We start from the raw sequence: 18,246 nt of genomic DNA on the forward strand, positions 1-18,246 counted from the left end.
GTGACCACCCGGCTCCACGCAGGAGCTGCGGAGGACACGCCCTCTCCTGCTGGTGAGGCTACTTCACACTCTTCGGTCCATTTATTTCCCCTAAAGTCTCCATCACCAGCTTTTCTTCTCCTTCCTGTGCTCCATGCCTTGTTCTTCTGAGATCTTCCTTTGCTCACAAACCACACATCACGGCAGGAAACAAATATACTGCAAAGAACTGATGACAAGATAGCTGGGCGAAGCCCAAGTTTACAGAGAACCCTCATTTACAAATAAACCCTAGGATATTTGATTGTGTTGTTTAATCTTTCAACCCATTCAGGCCCAAATTTGGGTCATTTTGGCGTTTCCTGCCTGTGTGGGTTCTTTTCCACTGCTGTGTGTGTACACTTGCTGTTTTACACTGTCTAATAAAATGACTCAATGCCCAAGGAAGACTGTTCACTCGTCATATGTGTCATCAGTTCCTTCGCTGGTGTGGCGTCTCCTGCTCCCGCTTGCAGAGCCGTTTATCAGCCGATTATGTGTGTTTATCAGCCCAGCCCACTCTGATGCTGCCCCCTAATGACTCTTTTCCTGGGGTCTCTTGGTGCTCAGACTCGCCCAAGGCTTTTCCAGGGTGGGAACTGGTGGTGGTGGTGGTGGTGGTGGTGGTGGTGGTGGTGGTGGGTCTTGGTTTCTTTTGTAAAATCTAGGAGATGAAAGATGGGCCCCAAAGGAAGGCAGAACTCACACAGCCCCCTACCCTGCGGAGCCCAGTGGTTTCTGAAGAGCCTGGGAATTCCTGGCCAGGGTGGCCAGCTTGAGTGCTGAGATCGGTTCTGCAAGGATCTTGCTCTAGCTGATGTCCTTGGCCTTGCCTACCACAGCAGTGTATTCTTTCTCTGCTTCTGTCGATTTTGTACAGTAAACTCACTGGGCCAGCAAATTTGGAAAACTCAGCAGCGGCCGCAGGACTGGGAAAGGTCAGTTTTCATTCCAGTCCCAAAGAAAGGCAATGCCAAAGAATGTTCAAACTACTGCACAATTGCACTCATCTCACATAATAGCAAAGTAATGCTCAAAATTCTCCGAGCCAGGCTTCAACAATTCATGAACAATGAACTTCCAGGTGTTCAAGCTGGTTTTAGAAAAGGCAGAGGAAACAGAGATCAAATTGCCAACATCCATTGGATCATCAAAAAAGCAAGAGGAAAACATCTATTTCTGCTTTATTAACTATGTCAAAGCTTTGACTATGTGGATTACCACAAACTGGAAAATTCTTGAAGAGATGGGAATACAGACCACCTGACCTGCCTCTTGAGAAATCTGTATGCAGGTCAGGAAGCAACAGTTAGAACTGTATATGGAACAACAGACTGGTTCCAAATAGGGAAAGTAGTATGTCAAGGCTGTATATTGTCACCCTGCTTATTTAACTTATATGCAGAGTACATCATGAGAAATGCCGGGCTGGATGAAGCCCAAGCTGAAGTCAAAATTGCCAGGAGAAATATCAATAACCTTGGATATGCAGGTGACACCACCCTTATGGCAGAAAGCAAAGAAGAACTAAAGAAGAGCCTCTTGATGAAAGTGAAAAAAGAGAGTGAAAAAGTTGGCTTAAAGCTCAGCATTCAGAAAACTAACATGATGGCATCTGGTCCCATCACTTCCTGGTAAATAGATGGGGAAACAATGGAAACAGTGAGAGACTTTATTTTGGGGGGAGTCCAAAATCACTGCAGATGGTGACTGCAGCCATGAAATTAAATGACGCTTGCTCTTTGGAAGAAAAGCTATGACCAACCTAGACAGCATATTAAAAAGGCAGAGATATTACTTTGCCAACAAAGGTCCGTCTAGTCAAAGCTATGGTTTTTCCAGTAGTCATGTATGGATGTGAGAGCTGGACTGTAAAGAAAGCTGAGCACAGAAGAATTGATTGTTGGAGAAGACTCTTGAGAGTCCTTTGGACTACAAGGAGATCCAACCAGTCCAGCCTAAAGGAAATCAGTCCTGAATATTCATTGGAAGGACTGATACTGAAGCTGAAACTGCAATACTTGGCCACCTGATGTGAAGAGCTGACTCTTGAAAAGACCCTGATGCTGGGAAAGATAGGGCAGGAGGAGAAGGGGACAACAGAGGATGAGATGGTTGGATGGCATCACTGACTCAATGGACATCAGTTTGAGTAAGCTCCAGGAATTGTTGATGGACAGGAAGGCCTGACTTGCTTCAGTCCATGGGGTTGCAAAAAGTTGCAAAAAGTAGTTTGGAATTGCTTATTACTAGAAGCACATTCCTATGTATCACCTATGTAGCCTGGCACATAACAGAGGTTCCACAAATATTTGTTGATTTGGTTTGCTTTTGCTCAAGTGTTTATCTTTTTCTTAAAAAAAAAAAAAGACTTTGAAGTTTATTATTATTATTATTATTGGCCACATTTCAAGGCATGTGGGATCTCAGTGTTCTGAACAGGGATTGAAAGAAACTGTGCCCCCTGTATTGGAAGGCAGAGACTTAGCCCCTCGACCTCCAGGGAAGTCCCTAAAATGTTTATTATAAGCAGGAAGTTAATTGATAGATGTGCTACACAATTACCTATATTTAGGTCAGCAGCACCTGGTTATTTTTAACTGGTATGTTTATATATTGTGATCCATGCTTTATGTAGGCATTTGTGCTACTGATTAACGGGTCCCACATTTGAAAGCCCTGTGGTTTTCAATGACCTTTGTCTTACAAGTTGGCTGAATGGGGTTTGGGATTGTTGTCTGTCCCCACAAAGTGGGGCCAAGCTGATGGCTCTGTATGTAGGTGAATTGAATGTGTTTTGATTATTGCCCAAGGTTATTTTTTCTGAGTTTGGTTTAAAAAATTGAAGAAAAGCAAAGAATCCATTATATGGCATCTGTTTGGAAGTCTAATTTAGTCTTCAGGTAATTATAGGGACTCCTGCATTCTTTTGCAATGCAAGGTGTTGTTAGGATTAAAAATGATGGTCCAGGATCCATGGGTGACCTTGGTGTACTCTGGGTCCTTATTTCTCTAGCCTCTATCTGCCTTTTCTCAATGTGTACTCCTTCCATCACCTCTTTGACTCTGTGAAGTGTCCCTGACACACCTTTTTGCCACATCCCTCAGCTTCTGCTCTTTCCTCTAGGACAGTGTGCATACCCTCTTTATATGCACAAAATGGAAAGTCTCTTGAATAACCACAGATTTTTATCAGTTCTACTTCCATGATGTCACTGACACCAGTGACTGTCCAGCTTGAACTTCAGCTTCACTGGTCTGGAGGTGCTGATGTGTCTGGTGAGGTTTAGGGAAATGGTGAAGGGAGATTGCCAGGGGCCCCTTGAGATGAAGACTGAGGAGTGTTTAAACAAAAACAAAAGCAAGTAGAGTTATTTTATTTTTTTAATTGGAATATAATTGGTTTATAGTGTTGTATCAGTTCTGCTGTACAACAATGTGAATCAATTATACATATACACATATCCCCTCCCTCTTCAGCCTCTCCCCCATCTCCACCCCCATCACACCCGCCAGGCATCACAGAGCACTGAGCTGGGCTTCCTGTGCTTTTAGCAGCTTCCACTAGCTAGCTATGTTACACAGGGTAGTGTGTATATATCAATCCTAATCTCCCAATTCATCCCACCATCCCCTCCCCCACTGTGTCAGAAAAGCAAATAAAGTTATTTTAAAGGAAAGGAGTCAGACAGTGAAGCTTGAAAGCTATAACAACCAGACAGCGTATTAAAAAGCAGAGATATCACTTTGTCGACAAAGGTCCATCTAGTCAAAGCAATGGTTTTTCCAGTCAATAGTCACGTACAGATGTGAGAGTTGGACCATGAAGAAGGCTGAGTGCTGGAAAACTAATGTTTTTGAATTGTGATGCTAGAGAAGATTCTTGAGAGTCCCTTGGACTGCAAGGAGATCAAACCAGTCAACCCTAAAGGAAATCAGTCCTGAATATTCATAAAGGATTGATGCTGAAGCTGAAGCTTTAATACTTTGGCCACCTGATGTGAAGATCCAACTCATTAGAAAAGACCCCGAGGCTGGGAAAGACTGAAGGCAAAAGGAGAAGTAAGCAGTGGAGGGTGAGATGGTTGGATGGCATCACTGACTCAATGGACATGAATTTAAGAAAACTCTGGGAGATAGTAAAGGACAGAGGAGCCTGGTGTGCTGTAGTCCATGGGGTTGCAGAGAGTCGGACACCGCTTAGTGACTAAACAACAATGAAGCTTGATTTAATGACAATGCCCTAGTTACTGGAGATCTTTTGAATAGTCCAAGTCGTGGAACTATAACAGTGGTATCCCGCTATGGACTTGAACCTGACGATGCAGAGAAAGGGCAGTGAGAACAATTCCCTGTGAGTCACGGGGAGTCCGCATTTTGGGACCACATACCAAAATGTGGCAAAAAGTGGGGGCAGGACATTCTTTCCATGGTGGCAGAGTGACATCAGGGCAGGGTGACATGCCACAGATGTGGCCGGGAATGTTGCCGTGGCAGCACATACAACACAGCCTGGTAGCTGGTGACACTGGCAGGCTCCAGTTTAGGACCTTTGTCTGGTACCTGCAGGAGGTCACATCCACTCCATACTTTCATGGTGTTTCCTGCTGAAAGGCCTCAGAGTTGTATCACTGCTGGCCTGGGAGACTGTGCAGGGTAGAAAATGAAGCAAAGGAAAGAGCCAGTCCACAGGACAGCTGAGTGTGTTATGCTCCCGAGCACATGGACACCTGGATTAACGGTTGTTGAAGCAGGAGGACTTTGAAGAGGGTGAGAAGACACTCATGGAGTATAAAGGTGGATTCATTTAATTCATCAACCAATTGATCAACACGTTCAACACGTGTTTATTGGCCACCTACTAAGTGACTAATAGCAGGTCTAGTAAAACGCTGTTTGCAACTCTTACTGTGACCCTGTTTTCTCTCCTGTGATGATGCTCCCCTGGGAAACGTTCCATCCCCAATTTACCACTCTTTCCTTCCCTCACTTCCCCAGCTTCTGCCCTCTGGACGCCACACTCTGTCTGGCCCGGACTGTTGCAAACATCCTTTAACTCACTCCCATGTTCAGTTTCATCTTCCCAAGTCCTGGTTTTGCTGTTAGTCATTTTCTTGAAACATGAATCACGTTTTCTGTTATTAAATTGGTTGCCTGGGCCTGTGCCGGGGTCCTGAGCCAGGCTGGGATCCCTTGTTTTAGTTGGAGAGGTTCTTTTTCTGCTCAGATTTGCATAGCTGACAGTGAAACTGAAGCTGAGATGGGAAAATTTATTCAATGGCCAAAGAATGGAAAAGTGGGGACACAGTACACATATTGACTTCTCAACTCCATCCAGGCACAGGCACTGTATAAATAGGAAGGTTGAGGTAAAAGGGAGGGAATTGAGTAAAGAGAGGGAGGAATATTCATGACTTATCCAAGAACAGGGGTGTGATTGGGACCCAGAACTGAGGCGAAACTACTTTTCAGTTCTTGGGTGGGGTTTTCCCACTGTTGCCATGGAAACTGCCAACTGTCAGGGCACTAGTAGGTGTGCCATTTAGTTTGTTAATGCATTACAGTGAGTGTGCGTGTGTGTGTTCAGGTGCTCAGTTGTGTCCAACTCTTTGTGACCCCATGGACTGTAGCCCACTAGGCTCCTCTGTCCATGGGATTGTCCTGGCAAGAATACTGGCATAGGTTGCCATTTCCTCCTCGAGGGAATTATCCAGACCCAGGGACTGAACCCGCACCTCCTGTGTCTTCTGCATTGGCAGGCAAATTCTCTTCCACTGAACCACCTAAGAAGTCACTGGGAGCGTTTAATGAGTCCCAAGGTTCACTGGAAGTCCAGTCTTCCACCATCTTGAGCTTAGTTCAAGCCAGTTCTTGTTTTTTTCTTTTTGAGCTTCCTGCTTTTATCATTGAGCCTGAAACCCAGATAAGAACAGCTCATTTCCATTCAGGGGAGGGGCAACAGCCTTGGTAACATTCTCACCGACTTCCACCCTTCCAATGAGTCTTCAATGTGATACCCAAGGATGTCTCCCTTTTGACTGTACCTTTGTCTCCAGATTCTGTTCTCACTGTTCTTAGCCTTCTGGGCCTCTCCCAAGTCCTGTCCTGCAGGTCCCACCCATAGACCTACAGCAGCTGCTGCCTGACCACCGCTCACACTTTCCCGTCTCCAGTCTTTACCGCAGCTCTGACATAGCAGGCCTTTCACGTGACAGTCCTAGTCGCCCCAGTTCTCCTCTCTCACACACTTACAACCAACAAACTCCATGCCTCTAAGATGCCTATTTACAAGGTTATTCTAGTTGTTGTCCCATTGCACTGAGATTTCTTTATATGCATTTTGTACAAGACAAAGAGCTTGTGGATTCATCTTGTTATGTTTTCATGGGCTTTCCTGGTGGCTCAGTTGGGAAAAAGTCTGCCTGCAATGCAGGAGACCTGAGTTTGATCCCTAGGTTGGGAAGATCCCTCAAAGAAGAAAATGGCAACCCACTCTGGTGTCCTTGCCTGGAGAATCTCATGGACAGAGGAGACTGGTGGGCTACAGTCCATAGGGTTGCAAGAGTTGGACATGACTTTCAGACTAAACCACCACCACAAGTTCTCATAGTGCCATGCAGAGCCACTTCCTTGGATGAGAAGTAACTCAACAATTATTTATTAAGCTGATTACATTGCCCTCCTCTCAGTTTATACAATGGGAAAGTATTAAGATGCATTAAAGCAGCAGTTCATGTGCCCTTTTAATAAAAATAAACAATCCTGAAGATTAGAGAGTTGGAAAGAACTGTATACTAGCTGAAGGCATGAAAGAAATGCTTGTTTATCCTGTGTTTTCTGGTATAGTTCTTTAAGTAATTTTACAGTTCTGTCTTTACTCTGTTACAGGAAAGAAAACCTACCAAACATTCATAGGAAATTATTACATTTCCTGCCATCAATCTTTCCTGGCATCAGGGTGTTTTCCAATTAGTGAGTTATTCACATCAGGTGGCCAAAGTATTGGAGTTTCAGATTCAGCATCAGTCCTTCAAATGAATATTCAGGACTGATGTCCTTTAGCATGGACTGGTTTGATCTCCTTGCAGTCCAACGACTCAAGAGTCTTCTCTAACACCAACCTTCAAAAGCATCAGTTCTTTGGCTCTCAGCTTTCTTTATAGTCCAACTCTCACATCCATGCATGACTACTGGAAAAACCATAACTTTGACTAGGTGGACCTTTGTTGGCAAAGTAATGTCTTCGCTTTTTAATACGCTGTTTAGGTTGGTCATAGCTTTTCTTTCAAGAAGCAAGTGTCTTTTAATTTCATGGCTGCAGTCAACATCTGCAGTGATTTTGGAGCCCGCCAAAAATAAAGTCTGTCACTGTTTCCATGGTTTCCCCATCTATTCGCCATGAAGTGATGGGACTAGATGTCATGATCTTAGTTTTCTGAATGTTGAGCTTTAAGCCAACTTTTTCACTCTCCTCTTTCACTTTCATCAAGAGGCTCTTTAGTTCTTCTTCACTTTCTGCCATAAGGGTGGTGTCATCTGCATATCCAAGGTTATTGATATTTCTCCCGATTTCTCCTGACAATCTTGATTTCAGCTTGTGCTTCATCCAGCCTGGCATTTCTCATGATATACTCTGGATATAAGTTAAATAAACAGGGTGACAATATACAGCCTTGACGTACTCCTTTCCCAATTTGGAACCAGTTTGTTCCATGTCCAGTTCTAACTGTTGCTTCTTGATGTGCATAAAGATTTCTCAGGAGGCAGGTCAGTTGGTTTGGTATTCCCATCTCTTTCAGAATTTTTCACAATTTATTATGATCCACACAGTCAAAGACTTTGGTATAGTCAATAAAGCAGAAATAGATGTTTTTCTGGAACTCTCTTGCTTTTTCCATGACCCAGCGGATGTTGGCAATTTGATCTCTGGTTCCTCTGCCTTTTCTAAAACCACCTTGAACATCTGGAAGTTCACGGTTCACGTATTACTGAAGCCTGGCTTGGAGAATTTTGAGAATTACTTTACTAGTGTGTGAGATGAGTGCAATTGTGCAGTAATTTGAGCAATTCTTTGGCTTTGCCTTTCTCTAGGATTGGAATGAAAACACCTTTTCCAGTCCTGTGGCCACTGAAGAGTGTCCCAAATTTGCTGGCATATTGAGTGCAGCACCTTCACAGCATCATCTTTTAGGATTTGAAATAGCTCAACTGGAATTCCATCACCTCCACTAGCTTTGTTTGTAGTGATGCTTCTGAAGGCCCACTTGACGTCACATTTCAGGATGTCTGGCTCTAGGTGAGTGATCATACCATCTTGGTTATCTGGGTCATGGAGTTCTTTTTTGTATAGTTATTCTGTGTATTCTTGCCACCTCTTCTTAATATCTTCTGCCTCTGTTAGGTCCATACCATTTCTGTCCTTTATTGTGCCCATCTTTGAATGAAATGTTCCCTTGGTATCTCTAATTTTCTTGAAGAAATCTCTATTCTTTCCTATTCTATTGTTTTCCTCTATTTCTTTGCACTGATTACTGAGGAAGGCTTTCTTATCTCTCCTTGCTATTCTTTGGAACTCTGCATTCAAATGGGTATATCTTTCCTTTTCTCCTTTGCCTTTAGCTTCTCTTCTTTTCTCAGTTATTTGTAAGGCCTCCTCAGAAAACTGTTTTGCCTTTTTGCCTTTCTTTTTCTTGGGGATGGTCTTGATCACTTCTTCCTGTAGAATGTCATGAATGTCTGTCCATAGTTCTTCAGGCACTCTATCAGGTCTAACCCCTTGAATCTATTTCTCACTTCCACTGTATAATCATAAGGGATTTGATTTAGGTCATACCTGAATGGTCTAGTGGTTTTCTCTACTTTCTTTAATTTAAGTCTGAATTTGGCAAGAAGGAGTTCATGATCTGAGCCACAGTCAGCTCCCAGTCTTGTTTTTGCTGACTGTATAGAACGTCTCCTTTTTTGCTGCCAAGAATATAATATCTGATTTCGATACTGACCATCTGGTGATGTCCATGTGTAAAGTCTTCCCTTGTGTTGTTGGAAGAGGATGTTTGCTATGACCAGTGTATTCTCTTGGCAAAACTCTGTTAGCCTTTGCCCTGCTTCATTTTGTATTCCAAGGCCAAATTTGCCTGTTACTCCAGGTATCTCTCAACTTCCTACTTTTGCATTCCAGTCCCCTATAATGAAAAGGGCATCTTTTTTGGGTGTTAGTTCTAGGTCTTATCAGTCTTCATAGAACCGTTCAGTTTCAGCTTCTTCAGCGTTACTGGTTGGGACATAGGCTTGGATTACCGCGATAGTGAATGGTTTGCCTTGGAAATGAACAGAGATCATTCTGTCATTTTTGAGACTGCATCCAAGTACTGCACTTCAGACTTTTTTGTTGACTCTGATGGCTACTGTTTTTCTTCTAAGCGATTCCTGCCCACAGTAGTAGATATAATGGTCATCTGAGTTAAATTCACCCATTCCAGTCCATTTTAGTTCACTGGTTCCTAAAACGTTGATGTTCACTCTTGCCATCTCATGTTTGACCACTTCCAATTCACCTGGATTCGTGGACCTAACATTCCAGTTTCCTATGCAGTATTGCTCTTTACAGCTTTGGACTTTACTTTCATCACCAGTTACATCCACAGCTGGGTGTTGTTTTTGCTTTGGCTCTGTCTCTTTATTCTTTCTGGAGTTATTTCTCTACCCATCTCCAGTAGCGTATGCATATTGGGCACCTAGTGTCCTGGGGAGTTCATCTTCCAGTGTCCTATCTTTTTGCCTTTCGTACTATTCATGGCAAGAATACTGAAGTGGTTTGCCATTCCCTTCTCCAGTGGACCATGTTTCATCAGAACTCTCCACCATGACCCGTCCATTTTGGGTGGACCTACATGGCATGGCTCATAGTTTTATTGAGTTAGACAAGGCTGTGGTCCCTGTGATCAGTTTGGTTAGTTTTCTGTTATTGCAGTTTTCATTCTGTCTGCCCTCTGATGGATAAGGATGAGAGGCTTATGGAAGCTTTCTGATAGGAGAGACTGAGGGGGAAACTAGGTCTTGTTCTTGTAGTCTGCGTCTGGGTCTTGTAGTATCAGAGTTTACTACAAGATGGTAGAGTACTCATCTCCTCTTGTGAGAACTCCAAAATTACATCTTGCAGCTGAACAACCATCAACAGGAGAATGTTGGATCCCACCAAAAAAAGATACCTCATATCCAAGGGGAAAGGAGAAACCCCAGCAAGATGGTAGGAGGGGCGAAATCACCTTTAGAATCAAACCCCATATCTGGCAGAGATGCTTAGATGGCTCAAACAAACCTTGTGGGCGCTAGGACCCAGAGACCCCACAGAGACTGAGTTGGAACTGTGTTTGAGTGTCTCCTGCAGAGGTACGGTCAGCAGTGGTGGGGCAGGGCCATGCTCGGTAAATCTTCAATCCAACTTTTTTGTTGATGGGCGGGGCTGTGTTCCCTCCCAGCTGTTTGACCTGAGGCCAAACTATGCTGGAGGTAATGAAGATACTGGCGACCTCCTCCGGAAGGTCCTGTGCACAGAGTGCTGCACTCAGTGCCGCCAACCCTGCAGCAGGCCGCCGCTGGCCCCCGCCTCCGCCAGAGGCTCCTGGGCACTCAGGGGCAAGTCTGGGTCAGTCTCTTGCGGGGTCACTGCTCCTTTCTCCTGGGTCCTGGTACACACAAGGTTTTGTTTGTGCCCTCCAAGAGTCTGTTTCCCCAGTCCTGTGTGAGTTCTGGCAGCTCTGTGGTGGGGTTAATGGCGACCTCCTCCAAGAGGGCTTATGCCATACCCAGGTCTTCTGCACCCAGAGCCTCTGCCCCTGTGGCAGGTGAGTTGTAATTTTGGAATTTTCACAGGAGGAAATGAGCACGCGTCCATCTATTCTGCCATCTTGTAGTAAACTCTGATACCAATACACAAGTAACTGATTGAACCCCAACGCTACAGAAGTAGCTACATGTTCTTTGGAGTCAGAAAGGTACAGCCACTGGATAAGGAAACTTCTTAGTCTTCTAGGTGTATGTGAAGGCAGCTGAAGAGCCCATGGGTTCAAGTTTCATTTGCTGCAAAAAGTATTTTCCTTCGTGACTGCAGAGTTCTCTGAGGGTGACCCATAGGAGTGTTTTAATCTGCTGAGAATGGCTAATAGAACCTGATCTGCAGACCCCAGTGACTGCCTCTAACAGGAAAGAGTGGTCTGTGCAGTGACAGCCATGTGAAAGCAATGATTTCAAGTAAGGATTCCACGTGGATGGTCTCTGACCACCCCAGCAGCACAGAGATGTCAGAAATCTGCTTTTGGATTTGTCCTTCTTTCATTTATTTATTTATTTTTAATTGAAGGATTAAATTAAATTAAATTGAAGGATTGTTGTATTAGCTTCTGTCATGCATCAACATGTATCAGCCATGTGTGTTACTCAGTCAGTCGTGTCTGGCTCTTTGCCATGGACCAGGCTCCTCTGTCCATGGGATTCTCCAGGCAAGAATACTGAAGTGGGTTGCCATGCCATCTCCAGGGATCTTCCCAACCCAGGGATTAAACCCAGGTCTCCCACATTGCCAGCAGATTCTTTACCATCTGAGCCGCCAGGGAATAGGCTGAAGCATGTCCCCTCCATTTTGAACCTCCCTGCCCTCCAGCCTGTCACAGAGTACTGGGTTGAGACCCCTGCACCATGCAGCAAATTCCCACTGGCTATCTGTTCCAAACATGGTAAAGCATATGTTTCAATGCTACTCTCTCAACCTGTCCAACCCTCTCCCGCTCCGTCCGCAAGTCTGTTCTGTGTCTGCGTCTCTGTTGCTGCTTGTCCTCTTTGAACAGGCTGATGATAGCAGAAGTGTCCTTAAATTTGGCAGGTGACTTGGGAATGTTCTTAGGATGTGCTTCTATCATCTGACACAACTGAAAGCATGCCCTGGAGTAACCCCTGATAACACAGGACCATTCTCTTCTGAATCAGAGTCCTAATCTGCGTTAGAGGATGAAGAATCGTCCCAGGATGAAATAATGTGACCGGGGATCCCATTTCCCTTTCAAGTTCAAAATGTTCCCCTAAAACAATGTTTTCCCAACCTGGTAATCGGGAATGAACAATCTCTGTCCTGGGCTGACAGGGCTGAGAGATGTAAAAGCAGCCAAGAGAATTCTGGTCCGTTCAGACCTTTACAACTCCGGGATTGGGGGCAGGAGAAGGGGACGACAGAGGATGAGATGGCTGGATGGCATCACTGACTCGAGGGACGCGAGTCTGAGTGAACCCCGGGAGTTGGTGATGGACAGGGAGGCCTGGCGTGCTGCGATTCATGGGCTCGCAAAGAGTCGGACACAACTGAGCGACTGAACTGAACTGAACTGATCTGAAAGAGAAAATGGGGTTAATAGTTGTTTCCTGTTCTATTTTTAAAGATGGCTTTAAAAAGATAAGCGAAAGCTAAATTTAGCAAGTTTTTTAAGTGAGAAGGATCCACTAAGGAAGTGCACAAGGCCATGGGAGATTCCACTGTGGGTATCTGCATCAACAACAGGGAAGTGACCTCGAGGCTTAGGTCACTTCTCTCCCCAGAGATGGTATTTAAGGGGCCCTTGGTGGAGGCAGGCATCAGACCTTCTTTACCTCCTGAGTCCCCCTCCTCACCTCTCCCCTCTACTCAGAGTCCCCTCTACCGACACCATGGGCTGCTGTGGTTGTGGAAGTTGTGGTGGCTGCAGTGGTGGCTGCGGCGGTGGCTGCGGTGGCTGCGGTGGTGGCTGTGGCAGCTGCAACAGCTGCAACAGCTGCAGATGCTACCGGGTCGGCTGTTGCAGCAGCTGCTGTCCCTGCTGCTGCGGCTGCTGTGGGGGCTGCTGCAGCGTCCCCGTGGTCTGCTGCCACCGCCGCACCTGCAGCTGCCACTCGTGTGGCTGCGGGGGTGGGAAGGGCTGTTGCCAGCAGAAATGCTGCTGCCAGCAGAAGTGCAGCTGCCAGAAGCAATGCTACCACTAGGTGACCAGCTCAGTATCTGTTCTGGATGTCTGTCTCGCCTGTTCACCTGCCCTACCTGGCGTCCCCTGGGATTCTAGGATTTACCTTTCTGGGCTGCAACTTTGCTCCTGGATTTGGATTCCTATCTCTTCTGCTTTGCGTATTTTCAGTTTCTCTCTCTGAAAAGTTCCCAATCAATTAGCAAACATCCAAAATAAAAGCCCAAGTACAACCTGACTCCTAAAGAAGAGTCGACACCACTGAGCTCCGTCAAATAGGATCACAATTCCCAAAATCCTTTAGGTGCACATTTAGTTCTCAGTTATGTGCTTTTATCTCTGTACCTTTTCGATCATGTATTCCTGTTTATCAACAACTGTTTTCTAAATTTCCTAATAAAATAATTCAATTTATCATGTAGAAGTTTCTCTTTGCTTTTGTTTTGGTTTAATCATATTTCACCTCCTAGAAGATCTCAATCTCTTAAAAGTCTCTTGGTGGAGGGGCAGAGACAGTGGAGCCAGGAAGGGCCATGAGAACAGTATTTCTGTCTCCACTGTCTTTGAACTCCAGCTTCAACACAAGCAGAACAAACATACTTGAAAGTGTGGCTTTGTTCACAATTTGAATTCAGTTTTGAGGTAACAGTTTTGTTTACAGATGGATGTTTCCCTAGTTTATTAAAAGTCCTGTACTATTCACAAAGAACCAGTTTAAACAAAGTTTTCATAAATACATCTACTACCAAAATATGGATGACTACATAGATTAAGATTTCCATCCACTGGGGCCATTTACTCTTTGTTTGGAGGGCAGAGTTCCACCTCTGCAGTGTAGGCCCTTTCATTTTTTTCCTCATATAAATTCAGGCAGCAGTGTATAGTTAGAATTTTGCTATTATTAGTTTAGCGTCCCCTGGTGGCTCAGTGGTAAAGAATATGGCTGCCACTGCAGGGCCACAGGTTCGATCCCTGGGTTGGGAATAAATCCCTTGGAGAAGGAAATGGCAGCCCACTCCAGTATTCTTGCCTGGGAAATCCCATGGACAGAGGAGCCTGGCTGGCTATAGTCCATGGAGTTGCAAGGAGTGGGTCATGACTTAATGACTAAAACAAACCAAACAACTACAAAAATCAGTACCATCAGGTTGTGCTAAATGAGTTGGCATTGGTGGATGTGGTATTTATGTTTTGTTAGTTCTCTTGCACCAGCCTTACGCCCCACTGGTTCTTTTGAAGTAACTGCTGCTTGCTTTTCTGTTTATGTTATTGGGTTGCCCAAAAAGTAAGATTGTACGAAAAACACAAACAAACTTTTTGACCAACCAAATAATTTACCCTCATTTGGGGTTTATTGTTAAGACTTAGGGTTTCTTTCTAATTTATATCAGATCTTAATAGCTTAAGATATAATTTATGCTTTTGTGTATTTATTTCCATTCCTTAGACTCTTAAGCCTATTGGGACTTTGAGCAGTCATCTAATCTGTGTCCCTTTGCCAGACTGTTGGAAGTCTTTTCCTCTTGAAAAATCATTATATGGGTAAGATCTACCCTCTCATTCCTAGAGGAAACTAGACCTTAGTTAATCCTCGATAATCATCATTCACTTTGAAGACGCAAGTTGAAATGCAAGTGATATTTTATAATTCAAACCTTGACAGTATTTAGAAGGATTTGAATATTTCAGAAGAGTTTGCTTTCTGTTGACAAATGTTCATGGAAAGGCTCCTAGGTATAAAGATAGGTCTAAAGAGATGATGCCAGTTCAAAGATGGAGCAGACTCTGCCTTGGAATGTTTGCGGGGGTGAATGTACACATAAATAATTATAATCCAAGGCTAAGTGTGATGCCTGGCCTTGTAGGTGTTTCCATCAGAGGTAGGAAGACCATTCTTACAAACACACAGAACAGGTTCATTGCACTGAACTGTGTGGCTTCTTGTTCCATGTGACCTTTTCAGTGTATGTTTTCTCCATCGCATGTGGTCCAGTTTGGACAAGAGCCAGAGAGTGGCAGAGGCTGTTGTCCCTAGATGGGGTGGTCAGCATCATTGTTTTTGCATGAGTTTCCTCATTCCTTTGCTACAAGCATGAGTTTCTCAGGTGGATCAAGTACTGAGAAGAAAGTGATGAGTCACAATGTAAGAAAGAGAATATTTTCTGTAGCTCAGTCGAGCTCAGCAAATCTTTTCATTTTTCAATCTGATATTTGCACTTAATTTGCAAATTCCTGTAGGCCCTGCTTATCCGCTTCCCACAGTAAGGCACACAGACTGTCTATGCCAATTATTCGGATAACCTAGTGAAGATCCAAATTTTCAATAGGATTCCAGAAAGCAAACTATTTACCAATTGAGTTATGGTGTAGAATGTGTGAAATCAGAGTGCTCCTCCTACACTCTCCAAGCCCCATCACACCCTCTCCCCACCCTGTCCATGCAGAGAGTCTGTTCATGGCGGTTTCATGTGATGGGAATTAGTGGGGACCATGTTCAGAAGGAGGGAGAGAGCATGTCAAGGAAAGCCAGGAACCAGGCTGCACACCTGGACCACATCATGGATACAACAGCAGCGTGTTTCTTTCATTTAAACATCAAGAATGATTCATTACACAGGTTCATCCAAGTCACAGCATCTCTTTAGGCCTACAGCTCAACACTCACAGAAACACGTGTGGTTGATACTCATCACGCATTACCGAGAGAGTAGATTTGTTTGCAAGGGCTGCCCTAGCAAAGTAGGACAAACTGGGTGGCTCAAACAGGAGTTTGTTTTCTCACAGTTATGGAGGCTGCAAGTCCAAGATCAAATTCAAGTTCCTCGGCTGCAAGTCCAACATCCGGATGTCAGCAGGTTAAATTTCTTCTGCAGCCTCTGGGCATGTCTGTGTCCTTACTTCCTCTTCTTAGAAGGGCACCCCCTGTATTTGTTTAGGACCCACTTTAATGATCTTCTTTTAACTTAATTACCTCCTTAAATATTCTATCTCTACATATAGTCAGGTTCGGAGGTACAAAGGGTTAGCACTTCAATTTCAACATGTTGATTTGAGCATGAGTGGGGGACATAGTTCAACTCATAACAAAAGAGCAACACAGCCTAGAGATGTCATATCACATGTCCTTCATTCTTGTGATTTTGCTTGTGACCTATATTTGCTTTGCTTTTTGTTTCTCCATAGCCTTTATAGATTTACACATATCTTCTTTTCTATATCAAACTGCCACCTATCTAACTGAAGGAATGGTGTCTTCATGGTATCCCCCCGTAAGACCCAGATCCATGCCTGGTAAATAAACATTCAGTAACTGTCAGTGGTTGACTGGCCACCTGGGTCCCTTCCTCACAAATCAGTGTCAATGATGAATGTGACATCTCTTTCATCCTGACAGCTTCATGTCTTTTATTTACATTGACTGAAAACAAATGTACCTGTCTAATGAGAGGGACAAGGGACCAACAGCCTAAAAAGGGTTCTGTCTTCCATGGGAGGAGTGGCCTTATCTCCAGGATTTGTCTGCTCAACCTTTCTTTGTGGGAAAACTGCCCCAAGGATCCCCAGTGAGGAAAAGGTGGGGATGGGGCTTCTCTCTTGACCACTCCCTCCTAGCTGGGAATAGCCATGTGATGATTGTGGTTCTAAGGGTGGAGTGTGGGACCAGAATGACAAGTCAGGGTCGAGGTTCCAGGGGATAAATCCTTGAGGCTGAGATTAACTAAGGGGAGGTGGCTAACCAGAGAGCAGCAGAGGATCAGGGCTCTTGGAGGTGGGAAAAAACACAAAAACAGAGTCAGATGGCTGCCAAAACCTACCTCATCAACTTAGAATTGGGGGAGACACATGCTCTTGCAAATGCTGTCTTCTGAATTTCAGGGAGCTGGGAAGGAAGACCTCCTTTGGAAGTCTCACCTGACATGGTTACTTCACTCATGTCTCCTTTGGTTATTTCGTTCCATTGGGTCAGTTCAGCCTGTTTAAACATCTGCCTGTGTCAGGCTCTGTGTAGAGGGACAAGAAAATGCCCCAAGTGAAGCTTGTGGGGTTGTTGCCAGAATGTCCTTCTGGGAGACATTTCCTAGGTGCTTGGCTTCCCTCAGGCTTGACTCTCCTGTCCAAGCCAGCTGGGAACCCCCAACCCACCATGATAGATTGAACAGCTGGAGTCCACAGAAAAGGGCCAAGGAAAGATATGGGAGAGTAATTGATGGAAGGGGTGTTTGGGGACACGTTTTATCATGTATATGGACTCTTCGGGGAATGGGGTGCTTGAAAGTTGCCCTTTTTGATTGTTTGGATTCCAGTGCTCACAGTCTCACATTATAACTGAGGGCCGATCTTGTTTTCAGAGGCTGGTCTCAGACACCCATGGTGCTGGTCTTGGCTAGAGCTGAACTCTGTGGTCTGGCCCTGGGAGGTCTGAGCTGGAGGATGTGGATGCTCAGTGAGGGAGATACCTCATTGGAAAGCACATGTGAACTGTAGAGCTGGTGGCAATGGAACATGTGGGACCCAACACCTCCATTTATGTTGCTTTCTGAAGTTGTTGCTGTTGTTATTGTTTAGTTGCTAAGTCATGTCCAACTCCTTGAGGCCCCATGGAGTGTAGCCTGCCAGACTCCTCTGTCCATGGGATTTCCCAGGCAAGAATACTGGAGTGGGTGGCCATTTTCTTCTCAGTAATGAGGCATGACAATTAAGATAAACATGCAGGAGAAGGAAACTCTATGAGGAGACGAAGAGTGATCATCATAAACATGAGCCGAAGGTGGCCGTGCTCCTGAGTGACCCAACGACCACGCAGGACCTGTACAAATATTGACTGATGCCCTAAGACTTCTTCTGCTAAGACTCTATCCAGGGAGAGATTTGGGGAGAGTCTGGTGTACTACATTGAAGTGCTAACACGGAGGATGTGCCCTAATCCTTTGCCTCTTTATAAACCCACACAGAGTACTCATTCCCTAACTACCTCTATGACAAAAAATGGATCTAGTTTTTGATTCATTACTCCCTTTACTTATATAACATCTGCCTTGTCTACTGGGATCAAAACACAGTTCTCCTGATAGACTGTTGAGAGACTTGAAAGAGAAAAGAGATGGGTCTTGCTCTAATGCAAATCCAGGTCTCCTGTATTGCAGACAGAATCTTTACCCTCTGAGCCGCCAGGGAAGCCACAACTAACACTAAAGCAATTTATTAAGACAACAGTTGCTTTGTTTATACAGAGATGTCAATGCAA

General features: G+C 44.7%; 1 protein-coding gene across 1 annotated transcript; it reads left to right on the plus strand.

The window, feature by feature from the left end:
- Positions 1–12,566: 12,566 nt before the first annotated feature.
- LOC114113161 (small cysteine and glycine repeat-containing protein 9-like) lies at positions 12,567–13,422 on the plus strand. Its single transcript, XM_027964860.2, has one exon. It carries the CDS (start codon positions 12,712–12,714, stop codon positions 13,021–13,023), a length of 312 nt encoding a protein of 103 aa, XP_027820661.1. The 5' UTR covers positions 12,567–12,711; the 3' UTR covers positions 13,024–13,422.
- The last annotated feature ends 4,824 nt before the right edge of the window (positions 13,423–18,246 follow it).

This window comes from Ovis aries, chromosome 2 (assembly GCF_016772045.2).
Source record: "Ovis aries strain OAR_USU_Benz2616 breed Rambouillet chromosome 2, ARS-UI_Ramb_v3.0, whole genome shotgun sequence".
NCBI classification, from domain to species: domain Eukaryota; kingdom Metazoa; phylum Chordata; class Mammalia; order Artiodactyla; family Bovidae; genus Ovis; species Ovis aries.